At 37.9% G+C, this 15268-nt stretch overlaps 1 protein-coding gene across 9 annotated transcripts in view; it reads right to left on the reverse strand.

The window, feature by feature from the left end:
* Positions 1-15268, reverse strand: part of ATP9B (ATPase phospholipid transporting 9B (putative)) — a 293323-nt gene that overhangs the window by 170998 nt on the left and 107057 nt on the right. For 8 of the 9 annotated variants that reach the window (XM_008013730.3, XM_008013726.3, XM_008013725.3 and 5 more), the window contains one exon: positions 4855-4935. The exons of the other annotated variant lie outside the window; for it this stretch is intronic. In XM_008013730.3, coding sequence (XP_008011921.1) covers positions 4855-4935 — 81 coding nt within the window. The remainder of the gene's footprint in view (positions 1-4854; positions 4936-15268) is intronic. 9 annotated transcript variants of the gene reach the window in all.

Consider the following 15268-nt stretch of genomic DNA (forward strand, 5'->3'; position numbering starts at 1 on the left):
AAAAATATACTAAGACTTGTATTCTATTCAACTATAGTTGGGATTGTTCCATGAGATTTTGAAAAATGTGTATTATGTAGCTGTTGCATTTAATAATATCTGTCAATATGCTAAAGTGCCTTCCTAATGTTATTTTAATATTCTATAGTTTTAATAAACTACATGTCCGTATTCTACAGATCAGAAGGGAAAATCCATTTGTAGATTTTATGTTGCCTATTAGTTCTATCAAACTGGGGGTGCTACGTTTTTCTCCAGCCTGACAGTCTGTGCCTTTTAACTGCAGAGATGTTTAATTACTGAGTCAACCATCTTGCTCTTTGTTTTCTACTTGTCACACCCGGTATTTCGTTTCCTGCACCTATCTTTTTTCAGGGGAAAGAAACCAGTTGATCCCACTTTAGCATCTAACTTCATCACCTCTATTGACCTCTTTCTTTTTTTAGTGGTTGCTCTGAGAATTATTGTATGCAACCTTTACTTATCACAGGTTACTCTGAATCAATATTGTATCACTTAACACATAATATTTTTTTAAAAACTTACCTCCATTTATTAACTGGCCTCTGAAATCCCCACCCTAACAGAATGGTTTTGCAGTTATGTGACCTTAACATAAACCTTTATATGTTCTTCCCTCTGCACACTTTTTGTTCACTTTTTCATATACTTAATTCATCAATTTTCACTATTTTATTTTTATTGCTCTCTCTATATATAAAGATTATAAATTTCCTATTTCTACACATATCCACCAGATTCAGATTTTGATATGCAGTGTCTCCATTACCAATATTTTTTAGAAATTCTCCAATTTCAGTTCATATTTCTCCTTGGATACAAAAATTAATTAATATATAGTATTTACATTTGCAGGCAGAAAGTCGTTTCATTCACTGATTTTGTTACTGCTGATTAATTTTATTGCACTGTGATCAGAGAATATTGTCTGTATGAGTTCTATGTTACAGAACTAAAAATTTCTTTACAAACAAATGTATGTTCAACTTTTGGTGACACCCTATATATGCTGAAATAAAAATTACTGGGGAACAAAGTTCAATACAAATTTAAAATGATATATTTCACTGCTCATGTTCTGAGCCCTCTCTTCTATACCTCTCCTACCTTGTCCACCTGACCCACTAGGCACTGCAGGTAGATGTTAAAGTTTCCCATGACGGACTTTATTATCTTATAGCATCTTTCTCCACCTCATTCTAAAATGCTTTCTCGATTCTATACTGGTATTCTTGTTAAATACCAAGGCTACAACTCCTGCTTCCTTTTTATTTGTATTTGCTTGATGTATCTTTCCTTAACCCTTTAGCCTTTCTGATCCAATTTTCTGTGTGAAAAAGCCTGCGTACTATGCATCTTTAGCCATATGAATTGATAAACTGTTGTCTAATTTTTAAAACCAAATTTATTTTTTGGTGAGGTGTGTATTTTCTGGTCACTGCCATTTTCCCAGTGTCCCAGGAGCCTGCCTTCACCCTACTCTCCTTGCTTAGACAGCTACTATTGAGCTCGTCAGCTTTCAATAAAGTCTCTGACTGCCTTTCCACCCATGTAGCAACCAATGAGCTCCTTCTGTTTTCTCCTCTCCTCCTCTTCCTGCTTTTCAGCTGATGATTTGAGGAAGCATATACAATTCATATACACTGTACCATCTTCCACCCATCCTCCCTCCACTGTTTTATTCTTAGATCTGTTAGAGCTTCAGTGCTCACCATAAAACTTCCACCCAGGTCATCTATCGGCTGGGCAGAGCTAATCCTCTGTGAGATTATTCACAGAAGGCTCATGTGTACCACACACCTGAATTCCGTATTGTCCAGAACTCTCTCTGAATCCTGACAGCTTGAGACTGCTCTCCACAGAATTGGCACTTGCAGGACAGCCTCGAAGGAGCAAAACGCTCCACTCACACATTCTTCCCCTGCGCCCTGGAAAGGCTGCCCTGCTCTTGTATGGCTCTGCATGCTGAAAACACTGACACCAACCTGGCCCTTTCCAACTGTGGGGAGCTAGTCATTTTCCCAGGGAGACCAAAGGATTTTTCCCTGTAGATGTAAAACATGACAGCAGCTACATGTCTTGGAGTTTTCTCACGTGCATGCTGGGCCCTTTCAGTGTGTACCTCAGACATCCTTGTATTTAGTAACACATACTTGGGCTGTCAATGTTTCAAACCGCTTCATGATTTTGTTTCAAGACTCTCATGTCGGGTCTTTCTTGCCGTTCTTCCACATCTATCAACCTCTAGTCCTTTTCACCTCTTTGATCATCTCGTTTCCTCGACTCTTTTCTTTACAACCTTCCTATCTCTTACTGTGCATCCCCCACAAGCATGCTGTGATTCAGTCCTCCCTTCTCAGATGCTCACGTTCAGTGTTCTCTTGAGTTCAGTTAGCCTTCTCATTCACACTGTCCTGTTTTATTCTTAAGCTTTTATTCTTACATTCTTGAGAAATTTATTCCATTTTGATTCTTGTGTTTTTAAATGTCTGATTTACAGTGTTCTTTCCTAAGTACCATCGTTTGGTTAGTTACATTTAAATCAGGCTTGTTGCATTGTTACAGAATTACTTTGCATTGAGGTTTTTCCTTTCCCTGTTTTTAGAAATTTTTTATCAATTGAAAATGTGCTTCTTACTTATCTGTTTTCTTCTGTTGATAACTACATTTGCCCAGGCATGATGGCTCTCGTGTCTATAATCCCAACACTTCAGGAGGCTGAGGCAGGAGGACTGCGTGAGCCTAGGAGTTTGAGGTTGCAATGAGTTATGATCACACCACTGCACTCTAGCCTGGGTAAGACAGCAAAATGGGTTCCTTCTTCTATTCATAATAATAAGAGCTGTTTTTCTTGAATCTGTACAAATAGGAAATCCTATTCCAAGGATGGGAGGTGGAATTTGTTTCTTAATCCAAGAGTGCCTTCTTCTACAGGCACAATGAAGTTCAATGTCTTCAGTGAAGAGCATCCTTTTGGGGTGGTGTGGGCTGACTCTTCTGATTGCTATTACCATGTTTCAGAAAGGTCAACTTTGTCTTTTTCTTCCTAATTAAGCCTCCTAGAGCCACCAACTCTTTACCAGTGCCCCTTTCCCCTGTACATTCCCCCAAGGTCACTTCCAATCTGTACTTCTCCACAAGTCCCTTCAATGTCCCATAGCTTTGCTTACCCAATTCATTCACAGGATGCATTATCCTACTTAGGAATCCTTTTTCTTCTGAATGCAAAACCTACATGATATCAGCATCCCAAGACAATCTCCTTCTGCTGCACCATCCTGGCTCTGGAGCTAACTGTGTTATTCTGGATATTTTCCCCACTTACAGTAAATTGAAGTTCACAGTATCTTCTGTCTCACATTTCTGCTAAACATGAGCTACAGATTACACTCTCTACTCTCATAGTTAGCCTGTATGATTTTGGAAGGCTATGTGGTATGTAACAAAATTAAGTGGCCACCATTATCCTAAGGGAATCAGAACTTATGAATGAATCTTCTAAAAATATATTTATCATTTCTCTTCTAAGCTGAAGATCCTTCAATGGCTTCTTCCGGTCAAGCCTGGATATCTTTCTAGTCCTGTATGACCCAGCCCTTGTCACACCTGCATACTGAGCCATATGCTTCCCTTTGAACCAGGTTTTTCAGCCAACCCGCACTTGCTCTCTGACTTCCTTGTACTTCCACACGTTGTCTAGCAAACATTTCCAACTTTTCAAAGTGATGAGCAATATAAATTAGAGAAAAGAGAAAGAAAAGGAAAGGAAGAAAGCAAATAATATTTCAAATTCTTAATAGTGGTTACATAAATAACTTTTCATTTATCATACTAAGGGTACCTTTTTGTAACATTTATTCTCATATGTTGTCTTTAATAAGAACACACTGTTTTCATAACAACTACTTTTGTTAAAAAAAAAGATATGAGTTTATTTCAGAATTCATTGCATGATACTTATCACCAGGACCTGCTTCCTCCTCTGTCCCTCCATGAACATCTTATGCATGCTTGTGTGCAGCACCTATGGAAATAGTCAGCTGCAAAAGGCCCAGAGCACCACAGGACTGTAACGACCTCACAGTGCCCGCACTTCACATTCCCAGAGTTTGCACACTAACTGTCGCATTATATAAGCTCTGAAAATGCTTTTTCAAGTGATGACAACTGCTTGCCAATCCCTGCATGTGACCAAGAGTGAAATAAAAGATGAATTCACCAACAAAAGTATTGTTAAAATAACTGCAGCAATTACAAATAACCTATAGTCATGTACTAATATCCCTTACTATAAAGCATTTATAATATCAGCTATAAGCTGTTAAAATAAAGAGTTATTGAGTCTCTCAAGCCCTATTAGTCAGGGGCAAAGTTCTTCCAGCTTTAACAAAACTCTATAATAATATAAAGTGTGTGGCATGAAATATACATATGTGTATAAAGAAACATAACATGCACATACAGACTCACAGACATACATACAAATACCCAATTCAGTAAAAAGCTAGACATGATGTGGATATTATGGTATAGCAACTATTGAGTCAAAATGAAAATAAATTACTTCATTTAACTGATTCACAATATTTTAGGAGATAAAGATCTTATTAGTAAATATGCTAAAAAAATTCCCAAAACTGTACTAAATGTATCCCAAAGACATATTAAATATGGGTACACTTAAGAACTTCAAACATTATATAGGTTTTCCCTTCCTAGTTTGAAACTTCTATTTGAATTTATTCTTGACTGAACTACTGTCTCAAAATAAAGATTTGCTACTTTTAACTTACACAATAACTCTATTTGTATTGAACAACAGGTTTAACTTACCCTGGTAAATGTGCCTTCAAAACTGTGAATGTCCATTTGTGGTTTCTGAGCATAAACATAAGCATTGATAGAAAAAAGGTCCTGGAATACAGAACATTTGAATTGATTATAATGTTATAATTTAGTAAAATTACTTGGAAATTTCTCATTTGCTAATTAATATTTTTCATATATTATTTACAAAAAGCGATCACTGATTTTCTTAGATTTTTGTGTGTCAACACTATAAATTACAATGTCAGATAAAGACAGAAACCATTTTTAAGCTTGACAGGGTGTGCCCTTGAACAGCAGGTGTGAATCAAAATCATGCAGGAGACACTCACAACAGGCAGCCCCAGGGCCTGCCGGGGGGGCTCCAATGGTAGAGGTGGAGCCTGTTTAGGAATATCTTGAAGTCACCTCAAAGTGTTCAGGGGGAATTAAGGAACCATCACAATTCCTCATAAGTTTTATAAAACAGTTTAATAAATTCCTAGATCTGTTTACAAGTTTTCATTCAAGCAGGCACTGATCACTATAAGCTAAGCGTGGCCTTCCTTACAGCCATGAGGACATGCTTGTTCCATGTGTCTGAACCACATGCTCATGATGCATACTTATAAAATCACATGGGAAAGCTTTCAAGAAACACACATCATAGCTACTTTCATACCATTAATTTTGGAGCAGAAAAGACATAGGCTTTAGGTTGCTTCATTCATTGACTACACATAAAGGTTAAATCAGAAAGTCTCCAGAGGCGAGGCTGAGCCTGGTCTCCACTGGAAGCCACCCCAGTGCCTCTTCTTGCTGCTGACTGTGCTCTATGCTTTTGCTGTCATAAATCACAGCCAGGAGGAGGATCACATGCTGAGTCCTGGGAGCCCTCCTAACAAACCATCTAATTTTGGGTGGTCTTGTGACTCACCCCCCCATGACCCTTTAATACACAGAGTTTGCCATTTCTACAATTCTGATTTCCATTCTGTACATGTGAGTGTATAAAGTTCTGTCATGGCTGCTAAAACTCAAACAGAAAACTCCCAGACTCCCAGACATGAAGAAGCAGAGGTGAGAGATCAGGGTGACTACAGCAGCTGCAAAGTGAGAAAGAAATGGAAGCTCAGAAAGGAGAGTGCCTCAGAAGGGGCCGAATGTGTATATGATCTCATTCTGACACCTAACCTATCATGCCCTAACCTATATCCACTAAAAGAATGGAACCGAGACCACCACAGCAGCTCCCTAATGCCAGAAAGGTAGAGTCTAGAGTTTGACTTCAGTCAAGTTAGCTACCAGTTAAAACAGAACCAAACAAAAAACCAGTACTTTCAGGAGAACATAACAGAACCCTGAATCCTGCCTCTCTACAATGAATCATTTTAAAAAATGAAGAGATGATCCAAATTTCTAAACATATGAAGAAACAAAAACGCAAGGTCCATACCCAAAAAAGCACATAATCAGTGAAGACTAGCCCTGAGATGACCAAACATCAGAATTAAGAAGGGAGAATTTCAAAGCAGCTTTAGCACATCTGAAAGAAAAGCATGCTCCTAACGAGTAAACAAGGAGGAAATCACAACAAAGAAAGAGAAAGTGTATTTAAGAACAAAGAAGCACACAGAAATTCCAAAACTGAAAAAATGCAATGTCTGCAATAAATTCTTCAGATGGGATTAACAGATTACAGACGATGGTGAATCTGAACGTGGGTCAAGAGATAATGATTCCAAAGGACATAGGAAAAAATTATTTTGAACATGAATACAGTCATAGAACCATAAAGGGAATATCACGGAGTCTAACATGCATGTAACTGGGGTTCAGAATGAGTGGACAGACAGAGAATGAAAAAACAAAAACTACTTGAAGAAACAATGACTAAAAATATGCCAAATTTATTGTCAGCCAGAAATGTACAGATTCAGGAAGCCCAGAAAACCCCTAAAAAGACAAATAAAATTTAGAAATAAAAGTCAAATTGCTAAAAAAAAAAAAAAAAAAAAAAATCTCAAAAATATCTAGAGAAAAATAACATTACACACAAAAGAAGAACTATCAAAATACCACTGATTTCTCATAAATAATGGAGTCGGAAGACAATGGAACAAAATATTTAAAGTGAGGGGTGGAGGGTGTGGAGAGCAGACTTGTCAAGCAAGAATTCAATATCCAGCAAGAATATTCTTTAAGAATACAGGTGAAATAAAGACACTGTCAGATAAATAAAATGAGAACTCCATTCCAGCAGACATCCACTAGAGGAATATCAGCAGAGGTCCTTTAGGCTGAAAAGAAACAGTATCAGGCAGAAACTCATATCGTCAAGAAGGAATGGTAGGAACAAAAGTGGTAAATATCTAAGTAAATATTTAACAAAACAAAAAAAAACCCAAATCCAATTTTTAATCTTAATTCCCTTAAACTATAAATAAAATGGGCCAGGCCCGGTGGCTCACGCCTGTAATCCCACCACTTTGGGAGGCCGAGGCAGGCAGATCACATGAGGTCAGGAGTTTGAGACTAGCCTGGCCCTCATGGAGAAACCCCGTCTCTACTAAAACTACAAAAATTAACCACACACGCTGCTGCATGTCTGTAGTCCCAGCTACTCACGAGGCTAAAGCAGGAGAACTGGTTGAACCCGGGAGGCAGAGGTTGCAGTGAGCCGAGATCGTACCACCTGCACTCCAGCCTGGGTGACAGAGCAAGACTCTGTGCCAAAAAACTATATGGGTGTGGGGGTGTGTGTATGTATATAAATAAAATGGGCTGGAACAGTTTATGATATTTGTAGATACAGTACATATTAAAAAGTACAGTGAGCTCTTGAACAACATGGGTTGGAACTGTGCAGGTACACTTATACAAGAAATTTTTTCAATAAATCTATTAGAAAACTTTTGGAGATTTGTTGATAATCTGAAAAACCTTGAAGATACATCACATAGCCTAGAAATATTTTTTAAATGTTTAAAGTTAGGTATAACACGAGAACATAAAATGTATGTAGATGTAGTCTATTGTATCACTTACAACTATAAAATATACACAAATCTATTACAAAAAGTTAAAAGTAAAATAAAACCTAAACACACAGGTCATGACAACATCTGCAGCAAGTGACTTGCAAATTGATCCTGAAGATGCAGTATCAAACCCTAACTGCACAGAACTAAGTGCAGTACACACTGTGCTCCCGGAAAGGTGTCGCAGCCCCTCTGCTGTTGCTGCGGGGAGTGAGTGCGAGGGTCCGCTGGAAATGTGGTGCGGCACCATTGACCTCTGTGTGAGCCATCTCCGCTCCAGGGCCCCGTGCATCTGTGTGAGCCGTCTCCGCTCCAGGACCCCATGCATCTGTGTGAGCCGTCTCCGCTCCAGGGCCCCATGCATCTGTGTGAGCCGCCGTCTCCGCTCCAGGACCCCGTGCATCTGTGTGAGCCGTCTCCGCTCCAGGGCCCCATGCATCTGTGTGAGCCGCCGTCTCCGCTCCAGGACCCCGTGCATCTGTGTGAGCCGTCTCCGCTCCAGGGCCCCATGCATCTGTGTGAGCCGTCTCCAATCCAGGACCCTATGCATCACAGTACCGAGTGCTTGCTCATGGCGCTCACATATTTTCCATTGTGTTTAGCATAATACCATGGTGTGAACCTTGAATAACACCACAGGACCCGTAAGAAGTGCCTCTAGTGATGCTGGATGGAAATGTACTCAAAAAGTAGACAAAAGTCATGACATTACAAGAAAAAGCTGAGTTGCTCAGCATGTGTGGTGGATTAAAGTCTGCAGCTATGGCTGCCCACCATTTCAGACAGACGGTGCACCTTGTAAACAGGTGATGTCAACTTGTGCCATCAATAAATTCAGTACTGTACTATAAGTGTATTTTCTGTTCAGTATGATTTTCTTAATAATATTTTCTTTTTTCTAGCTTACTTTACTGTAAGGATACAGTATATAATACATATGACATCCAAAATACGTGTTAATCAACTGTTTAGGTTATCAGCAAGGTTTCCAGTGAACAGTAGGCTATTAACAGTTAAATTTGGGGGCAGTTAAAAGTTTACACACAGATTTTTGACTTCATGGGGGATTGGCACCCTTGACCCCTGTATTGTTCAAGGGGACTGTAGAGTACAAAGCGTGAGTGGGGGAAATAGGTCTATTCAAGGACAAAATTCTTTTTTTTTTTTTTTTTAAATGGAGTCTCGCTCTGTCACCCAGGCTGGAGTACAGCAGCAAGATCTTGGCTCACTGCAATCTCTGCCTCCCGGGTTCAAGTGATTCTCTGGTCTCAGCCTCCTGAGTAGCTGGGATGACAGGTGCATGCCACCATGCCCAGCTAATTTTTATATTTTTATTAAAGACGGGGTTTCACCATGTTGGTCAGGCTGGTCTCGAACTCCTGACCTTGTGATCCGCCCACCTCAGCCTCCCAAAGTGCTGGGATTACAGGCATGAGCCACCGTGCCTGGTCTCAAGGACGAAATTATTATATTTCATGTGAAGTGGTACAATTTTCACAATACACTTTTAGTTAAAGGCATATTGCAAACTCTAAAGGCATACTGTAACTAGCTAAAAACTCTAGTTAAAGGCATATTTTAGTTAAGAGCATACTGCAAACTAAAAAAAAAGTGCTAAAAAGTCAAGAGATAAAATAGTATTCCAAAAATATTCAATTACGGTAATACTGAAGAAAGATCTAAAGGAAGATGAGAAGCCGAGGTACACTTGAAGGCCTTAAGGGATAACAGAAAGAAACTAACAGAGAAAGATTAGAAGAAGAAACTAGTCATCTACCAAGGTCTCTAAAAAGCACAATTAAATAAGATCAGTCGAAAGTTATAAAATAATTATTCTCAGAAGGATTATTTAGTGTAATTACAGGCAAAACAGGGGAATAGAGGTAATGTTCTTTATTTATGGGATAATGAAGGAATTTCCAATTGACAGAATGCTTTTTCCATGTAAGTTAAGACAAACTGCTCTTACCGGTGAAGGAAAAGACAGTTGGATCAGAAATTAAAGGAGAGTGGAAAAGTCTGGAAGTACTGTCATCAATAAGAGGAACCACAGTTGATTATTTTCTAACAAGGATTACAGGGAGCACTGAGGGCCGAGCTAAAACTGGTAACCATCAATTTGTATTTCCCAATCTTGCCCTGTATTCTGAGGGATGCAGAACAATTCATTTTCCACTCCTATTTGCTTTTTTAAAATTTCAGCAACTATATATATTTCTAAGAGTTTTTATTTTCCGCATGATCCTTTTTCATACCTTGTTTTATTTAGGTTGCTAGTAACATCCTCTCAGATTTCTTAAACTATATTAGACATTTGAATTTATTCTCTTCTGTTCCTGGAACATCTACTTCCTCTGGGCTCGGCTTTTACATTTGTATTGAGCTTTCTCTTCCCTGTTGATTCTACACACGCATTCCAATAATCCTTTCAAACAAGGGATAGCATGGCTAAAGGGCGTCCTCATGTTTTCTACACAGGACTCTTCCTGCCAGATCTCTTCTTAAAGGGACTGGAGAGTTGTATGTCACGCTCAATCACTTTAAAAAAATCTTTAACAGAGAATATTTGATCATCTAAAATTGATACCGTCTTTTTCATTTCTAGAAGAATATTTACTGTTTTTCTGTTGACATTTCATTCATTTTTATATTTTAATCTATGTGAGTCATTAAGATACAAATGTGTAAATTGCTTTGAGTTCCTTGAAGAATGCACGTGAAATAACTGATGCTAATAAAACACGTATTATAACAACAATTCTAAAGGGAGCATCCTGTTCTCAGGGCTCTGAGAGCTGCTGGAATGGTTTTGTGCACTCCATGCAGCAGCAGCACAGGGGGAATCAGACACTCAACAGAAGACAAAATGAAGAAATGGCTCGGCAGAGACCACCTTCCATCTTTCTCCCCATTTCCTCTGAAAAATAGAACTTCAGAGCTGTAGATGGGTAGGCAACTTCTCACTTAAAGGACGCATTTCTCAGCCTTCTTTGCAGCTGGTTAGGACCATATAACTGATTCTGGCCAGCAAAGCATGTGAAAGGACATGTGCCCCTCTGAGTCCAAGTACTCACCAGGCCCTTCCTTCCCCTCCCCTGTGGGGCAGTGTGGAGGTGGGGCAGCCACTGGGACCCACCCTGCAAAACCACATATCACGTATCAGCAGAGATCAGCCTTTGACCACCCACCTGGGCTGTTGTGAGGGTGAAAATCTGTTTTGATTCAAGGTGTGTCAGTCACGTTTCAGTACAGGAAACAGAAGCCTAGGCCTAGACCGTGTAGCAGACAGTGATTTCATACACAGAACAAGATGCTTCCCAAATCAATGAAAGGATGAAGCTCAGGACTGTAGCTCCAAAGCTACTCTCAGAATGCTACCAAAATATCCATCCAAGGAAAGCACCACGGCAAGAAACACATCTGAGACACATGGTTTGGAGACCACCATGCACACAGTGCACTCCCACCCAAGCCCTAAAGCTGGAGAGCAGGAGCAGGAGCTCAGACCCCTGAGAACACCTGTCAGCAGAGAACACACAGGCAGAAAGATTCCTCCTCCTCACTCCTGCCTTACAAGCTCTGTGAAAGTACATTCAACGTGAAAGCGAATTCACACACCTTTCAAGAAACTGTGAAAAATACATGCAGGCTAGTTTCCAGATTTCTAAAGAACAGAGGCTGCAGGAAGGGTAGACTAAAGGTTGAACATACTAGTTTACCACAGTGCAACTGTTACAGTAGCTTAGACTATGTATGAACTGTTAATAGCAAAAATTTATTTTCAATTAAGCTGGTTTACACAAAAAGAAATATTCTCTAGTACCTTGAGAATTATGAAACTTCTACTAGAATGTTTAATAAGCAGCCAAATGATTCCAGCAATAAGGCAAGTCTGAGAATCACTCATCATTTGAATATGACACTGCCACAGTAATTTCCAAAACATGAAACTTTCATACCTCAAACTACCTTTTGATACATGAAAATAAAAAACAGGCTGGCAAGCTCATTTCTACACACACATCAGCATTTAGAGTAATGTATTTCATCTAGTATAGTAGACATCAAATGACTGAATAAATGGCACAATAATGAGAATGTCATTCGAAGCTTTTCACGATAATTTAAAAATCATTCTGAAGTTTTCAATAATGGAGGAAAGCCTCTGCTGTGAGGTCAAGGGCAACATTTGTTCGCATTACTTAAAGGTCATTAAAATACATCCTTAATCATAACATGTGGTTCATTACAAATAAAATTGCCTTTCGTTCAATAAAACTAATTAAATGTAAATGGTATTGTTTACTGCTATATGGATCTTTTGAAATAAATCAGCATGTCATGATTTATTGAAAATTACTGTGGCCTTGTGGTTGTTAATAAATTTGTTTGATCACAAAAGCCAGAAACATATTTCCCAAATGTCTACAACGCCTGAAAACTGTGCCTCTAGACAGCTATGAAGCCACAAGAAACCGCACCTGCCATTACAGGCTCTGAAGCACAGCTATTATTACATGACTCCTCGAAATTTTAATCCTCTGATCATATTAAGTTCCTGAAAATATAACAGAATTGACGAAGGTTATTCTTGGCTGTGTCCTCAGCTCCTCCAGATGAGTTCTTAGGTCTCTAAGTTTACTTAGCCTGGCTGTCACCATGGACATAGTCTGATGTGACACAACTCAGATACAACAAACAGCTCACAACACAGAAGACCCTCAGATCTACACCACGAGAGACACAAATGTCAGAATGAGGGACGATTATGGGCATAAGCTATTACATGAAAAACTCAATTGCCTTGCCTGTATCCATAATGAAATCAGAGCTTTCCTCTCTAAGGAAAAAAGATCTATACCTAACATGCCAAGTTATGTGAAGCTAAAATTTAAAATTGATTAATGAATCAGATATCCAGTTGAACTTCCTTTTTTCCTAGGATATACTGCTTTTTGGTGGTGTGGTCACAGCAAAAATTAAAATGTTTTCATTTTGCCATATAGTTATGTCACTAAAATTCTTAAGCAGACTCTGTATCAAAGTGTACTGGCCACAAAAATTTAAAAGTTGCATTGTACGAATTGTTTAATTCTGTAAATATTTTTGAATTTATATATGTGTATATCTGTCACTAATAAAAATAAAGAAAACATCCTATAATATTGAAGAAAATAAAATGTCACTTCCTGTAATCATGGCAAAGAGCACTACTCAAAGTTATAGATAACAGTATGAAAAACTGTAACTACTTCATTAAGGTGTGATTTACTGCAATAAACTGCACATTTAAAGTGTACCGTTTTGTTCTGATATATGTGTATGCCTGTGATCATCACCACCTCATGATACTGAATATTTCCATTATTCACAAAAGTGCCCCCGTTCCCCCTTGCAGCCCGCCTATCCCTGCACTGCTAACCTCTATCACCTGCTGATCGTTTGCACAGAATTGTATGTTAATGGAATCATACACCAATATTCTTGCTTGGCTGGATTTTTTGGCTTTCTGTTTTTTCAGACAAATATTTTCTAACATAGTGTTTTGATTCTGTACTTTCTTTTCTACTATCCTTAGCAAAATTAAATCTGCTAGAAAAATATCATTTAGTGTGACTTGCTCCCAAGCTGGCTACTGCCAGTGACCCTAAAATCCTTGGAAGGCTCTTCAGGAGGAGGACCCAGAGGGTGGGGCTTTCGTGCAAGTGTTACAGTCAACCAAAATCCCCTCCAGTCGTTTAAGGACTCATATTATCCCCAACTTTAGTTCTGCAGAGATTACTTGAGGATGTATACAAGAAAAAGGACACAAGGAGGAAATATGTAACCATGAAACAGTAGCACTAACCCAGCAATCAGTTCCAATTACATTAGAAAGTCAATAGGTTGCAAGAATGTCTCTATGATAAAACTTACCTTAACAAATAGTATGAGAATAATAAGCTAGATGTCAAGTAATAAGATAATAGAACAGATTTATTTCACAACATAAAAAAAAAGAAAAGCAAGTTGAAAACCCTGGGAAGCACAGCAAGGATGGGAAAGGGCTGAGGAGGGAAATGATGACACAGAAGATGCAGGCTGGAGTGAGGCATGATTCTGCTCAGCTCATAACATGAAATTAAAAAATAAAATAAAATAAAGAATCTACTTAACCTTAACTCTAAAACAATTCTTTAGCCACACATACTAAGTGACATGATTCAACTTCCCTCTCCTAGGTCTTTGTGCATCAGAAGGAACTGTAGGAACTATTTTAATAATTATAATACTGTAAATGCAAATTACTTGGCTCTCACCTTTCAATTCCAGCTACTGACAAACATTTAAAAGTGGTTAAAATGATAAATGAATATTGGTGGGCAAACAGCCTCCTGGCACAAGACAAAGCCTATAAATGCATAAATAAAAACATATAAACAGTAAAAGAAAACATATAAATATTTACCTAAATAAAATTTGAAATATTTACATGGCAAAGATATTATAAGGCCAGAAGTTAAGAAACAGATTGGAGAACATATTTGCAATGTGTACTGGGTAAAGTTATGGAGAAACAGACACGCTCATACCTTGATGTTGAAAAGTTAGAATTGTATAACCACTTGGGGACAATATTAAATTTGTGAAAAAATAAAAAAACTAACAAAACAGTTCTTCAGCGAATGGTACTGATGCACCTAACAGCTTTTTTTTAACTTTAATTAAACTAAAAAAAAAAACTCCCCCCAAAAATGGTAATCAGATTTTATATGTAAAGCAGGAATTATTTTAAAACTAATTATTTAAAATATAATCATGAGTAGAAATAGTCTAAGCATAAAACCAAAAAGCAGAAACCATTTAGAAAATATTGGTAGGTCACATTATATAAACACACTGAACTTTTATATGGGTAACAGAAACTATAAACAAAAGTATTTAGAAAAATTGGAAAATAAAAAGTTATTAACAAACTTTACATACAAAGAACTTTAAAAACACACAGTAGAAAACTAAGCAGATAACATGAACAGACTTAGAAAATAAAAACATGAGAAATATACTTTCTTAGGTAAGAATTATCTTCAACCTCACACATTAAAATCTAACCAAATGTAAATTTAAATGGGATACCATTGTTACAGTTATCAGACTGGAAAACAGTGAAAGATTAATTGATTAATTAATACACAGTAGATAAGTTGCATAGACTTCTGAAGAGCATTTTGGCCAAATAACCAAAATTCTTGAAATATGCTTATTTTTTTAATCTAGAATTTCAAAATAACTTTTAAATTCACCAATATCAGGCCAGTTACAGAAGCTATAATTTATCAGAAACTATGCAGCTAATAAAACACTTGCAAGGACACACAATTTCTAACATGAAAGGATGACCCATAGCATATTGTTGAATA

This window comes from Chlorocebus sabaeus, chromosome 18 (assembly GCF_047675955.1).
Source record: "Chlorocebus sabaeus isolate Y175 chromosome 18, mChlSab1.0.hap1, whole genome shotgun sequence".
Taxonomy (NCBI): Eukaryota; Metazoa; Chordata; class Mammalia; order Primates; family Cercopithecidae; genus Chlorocebus; species Chlorocebus sabaeus.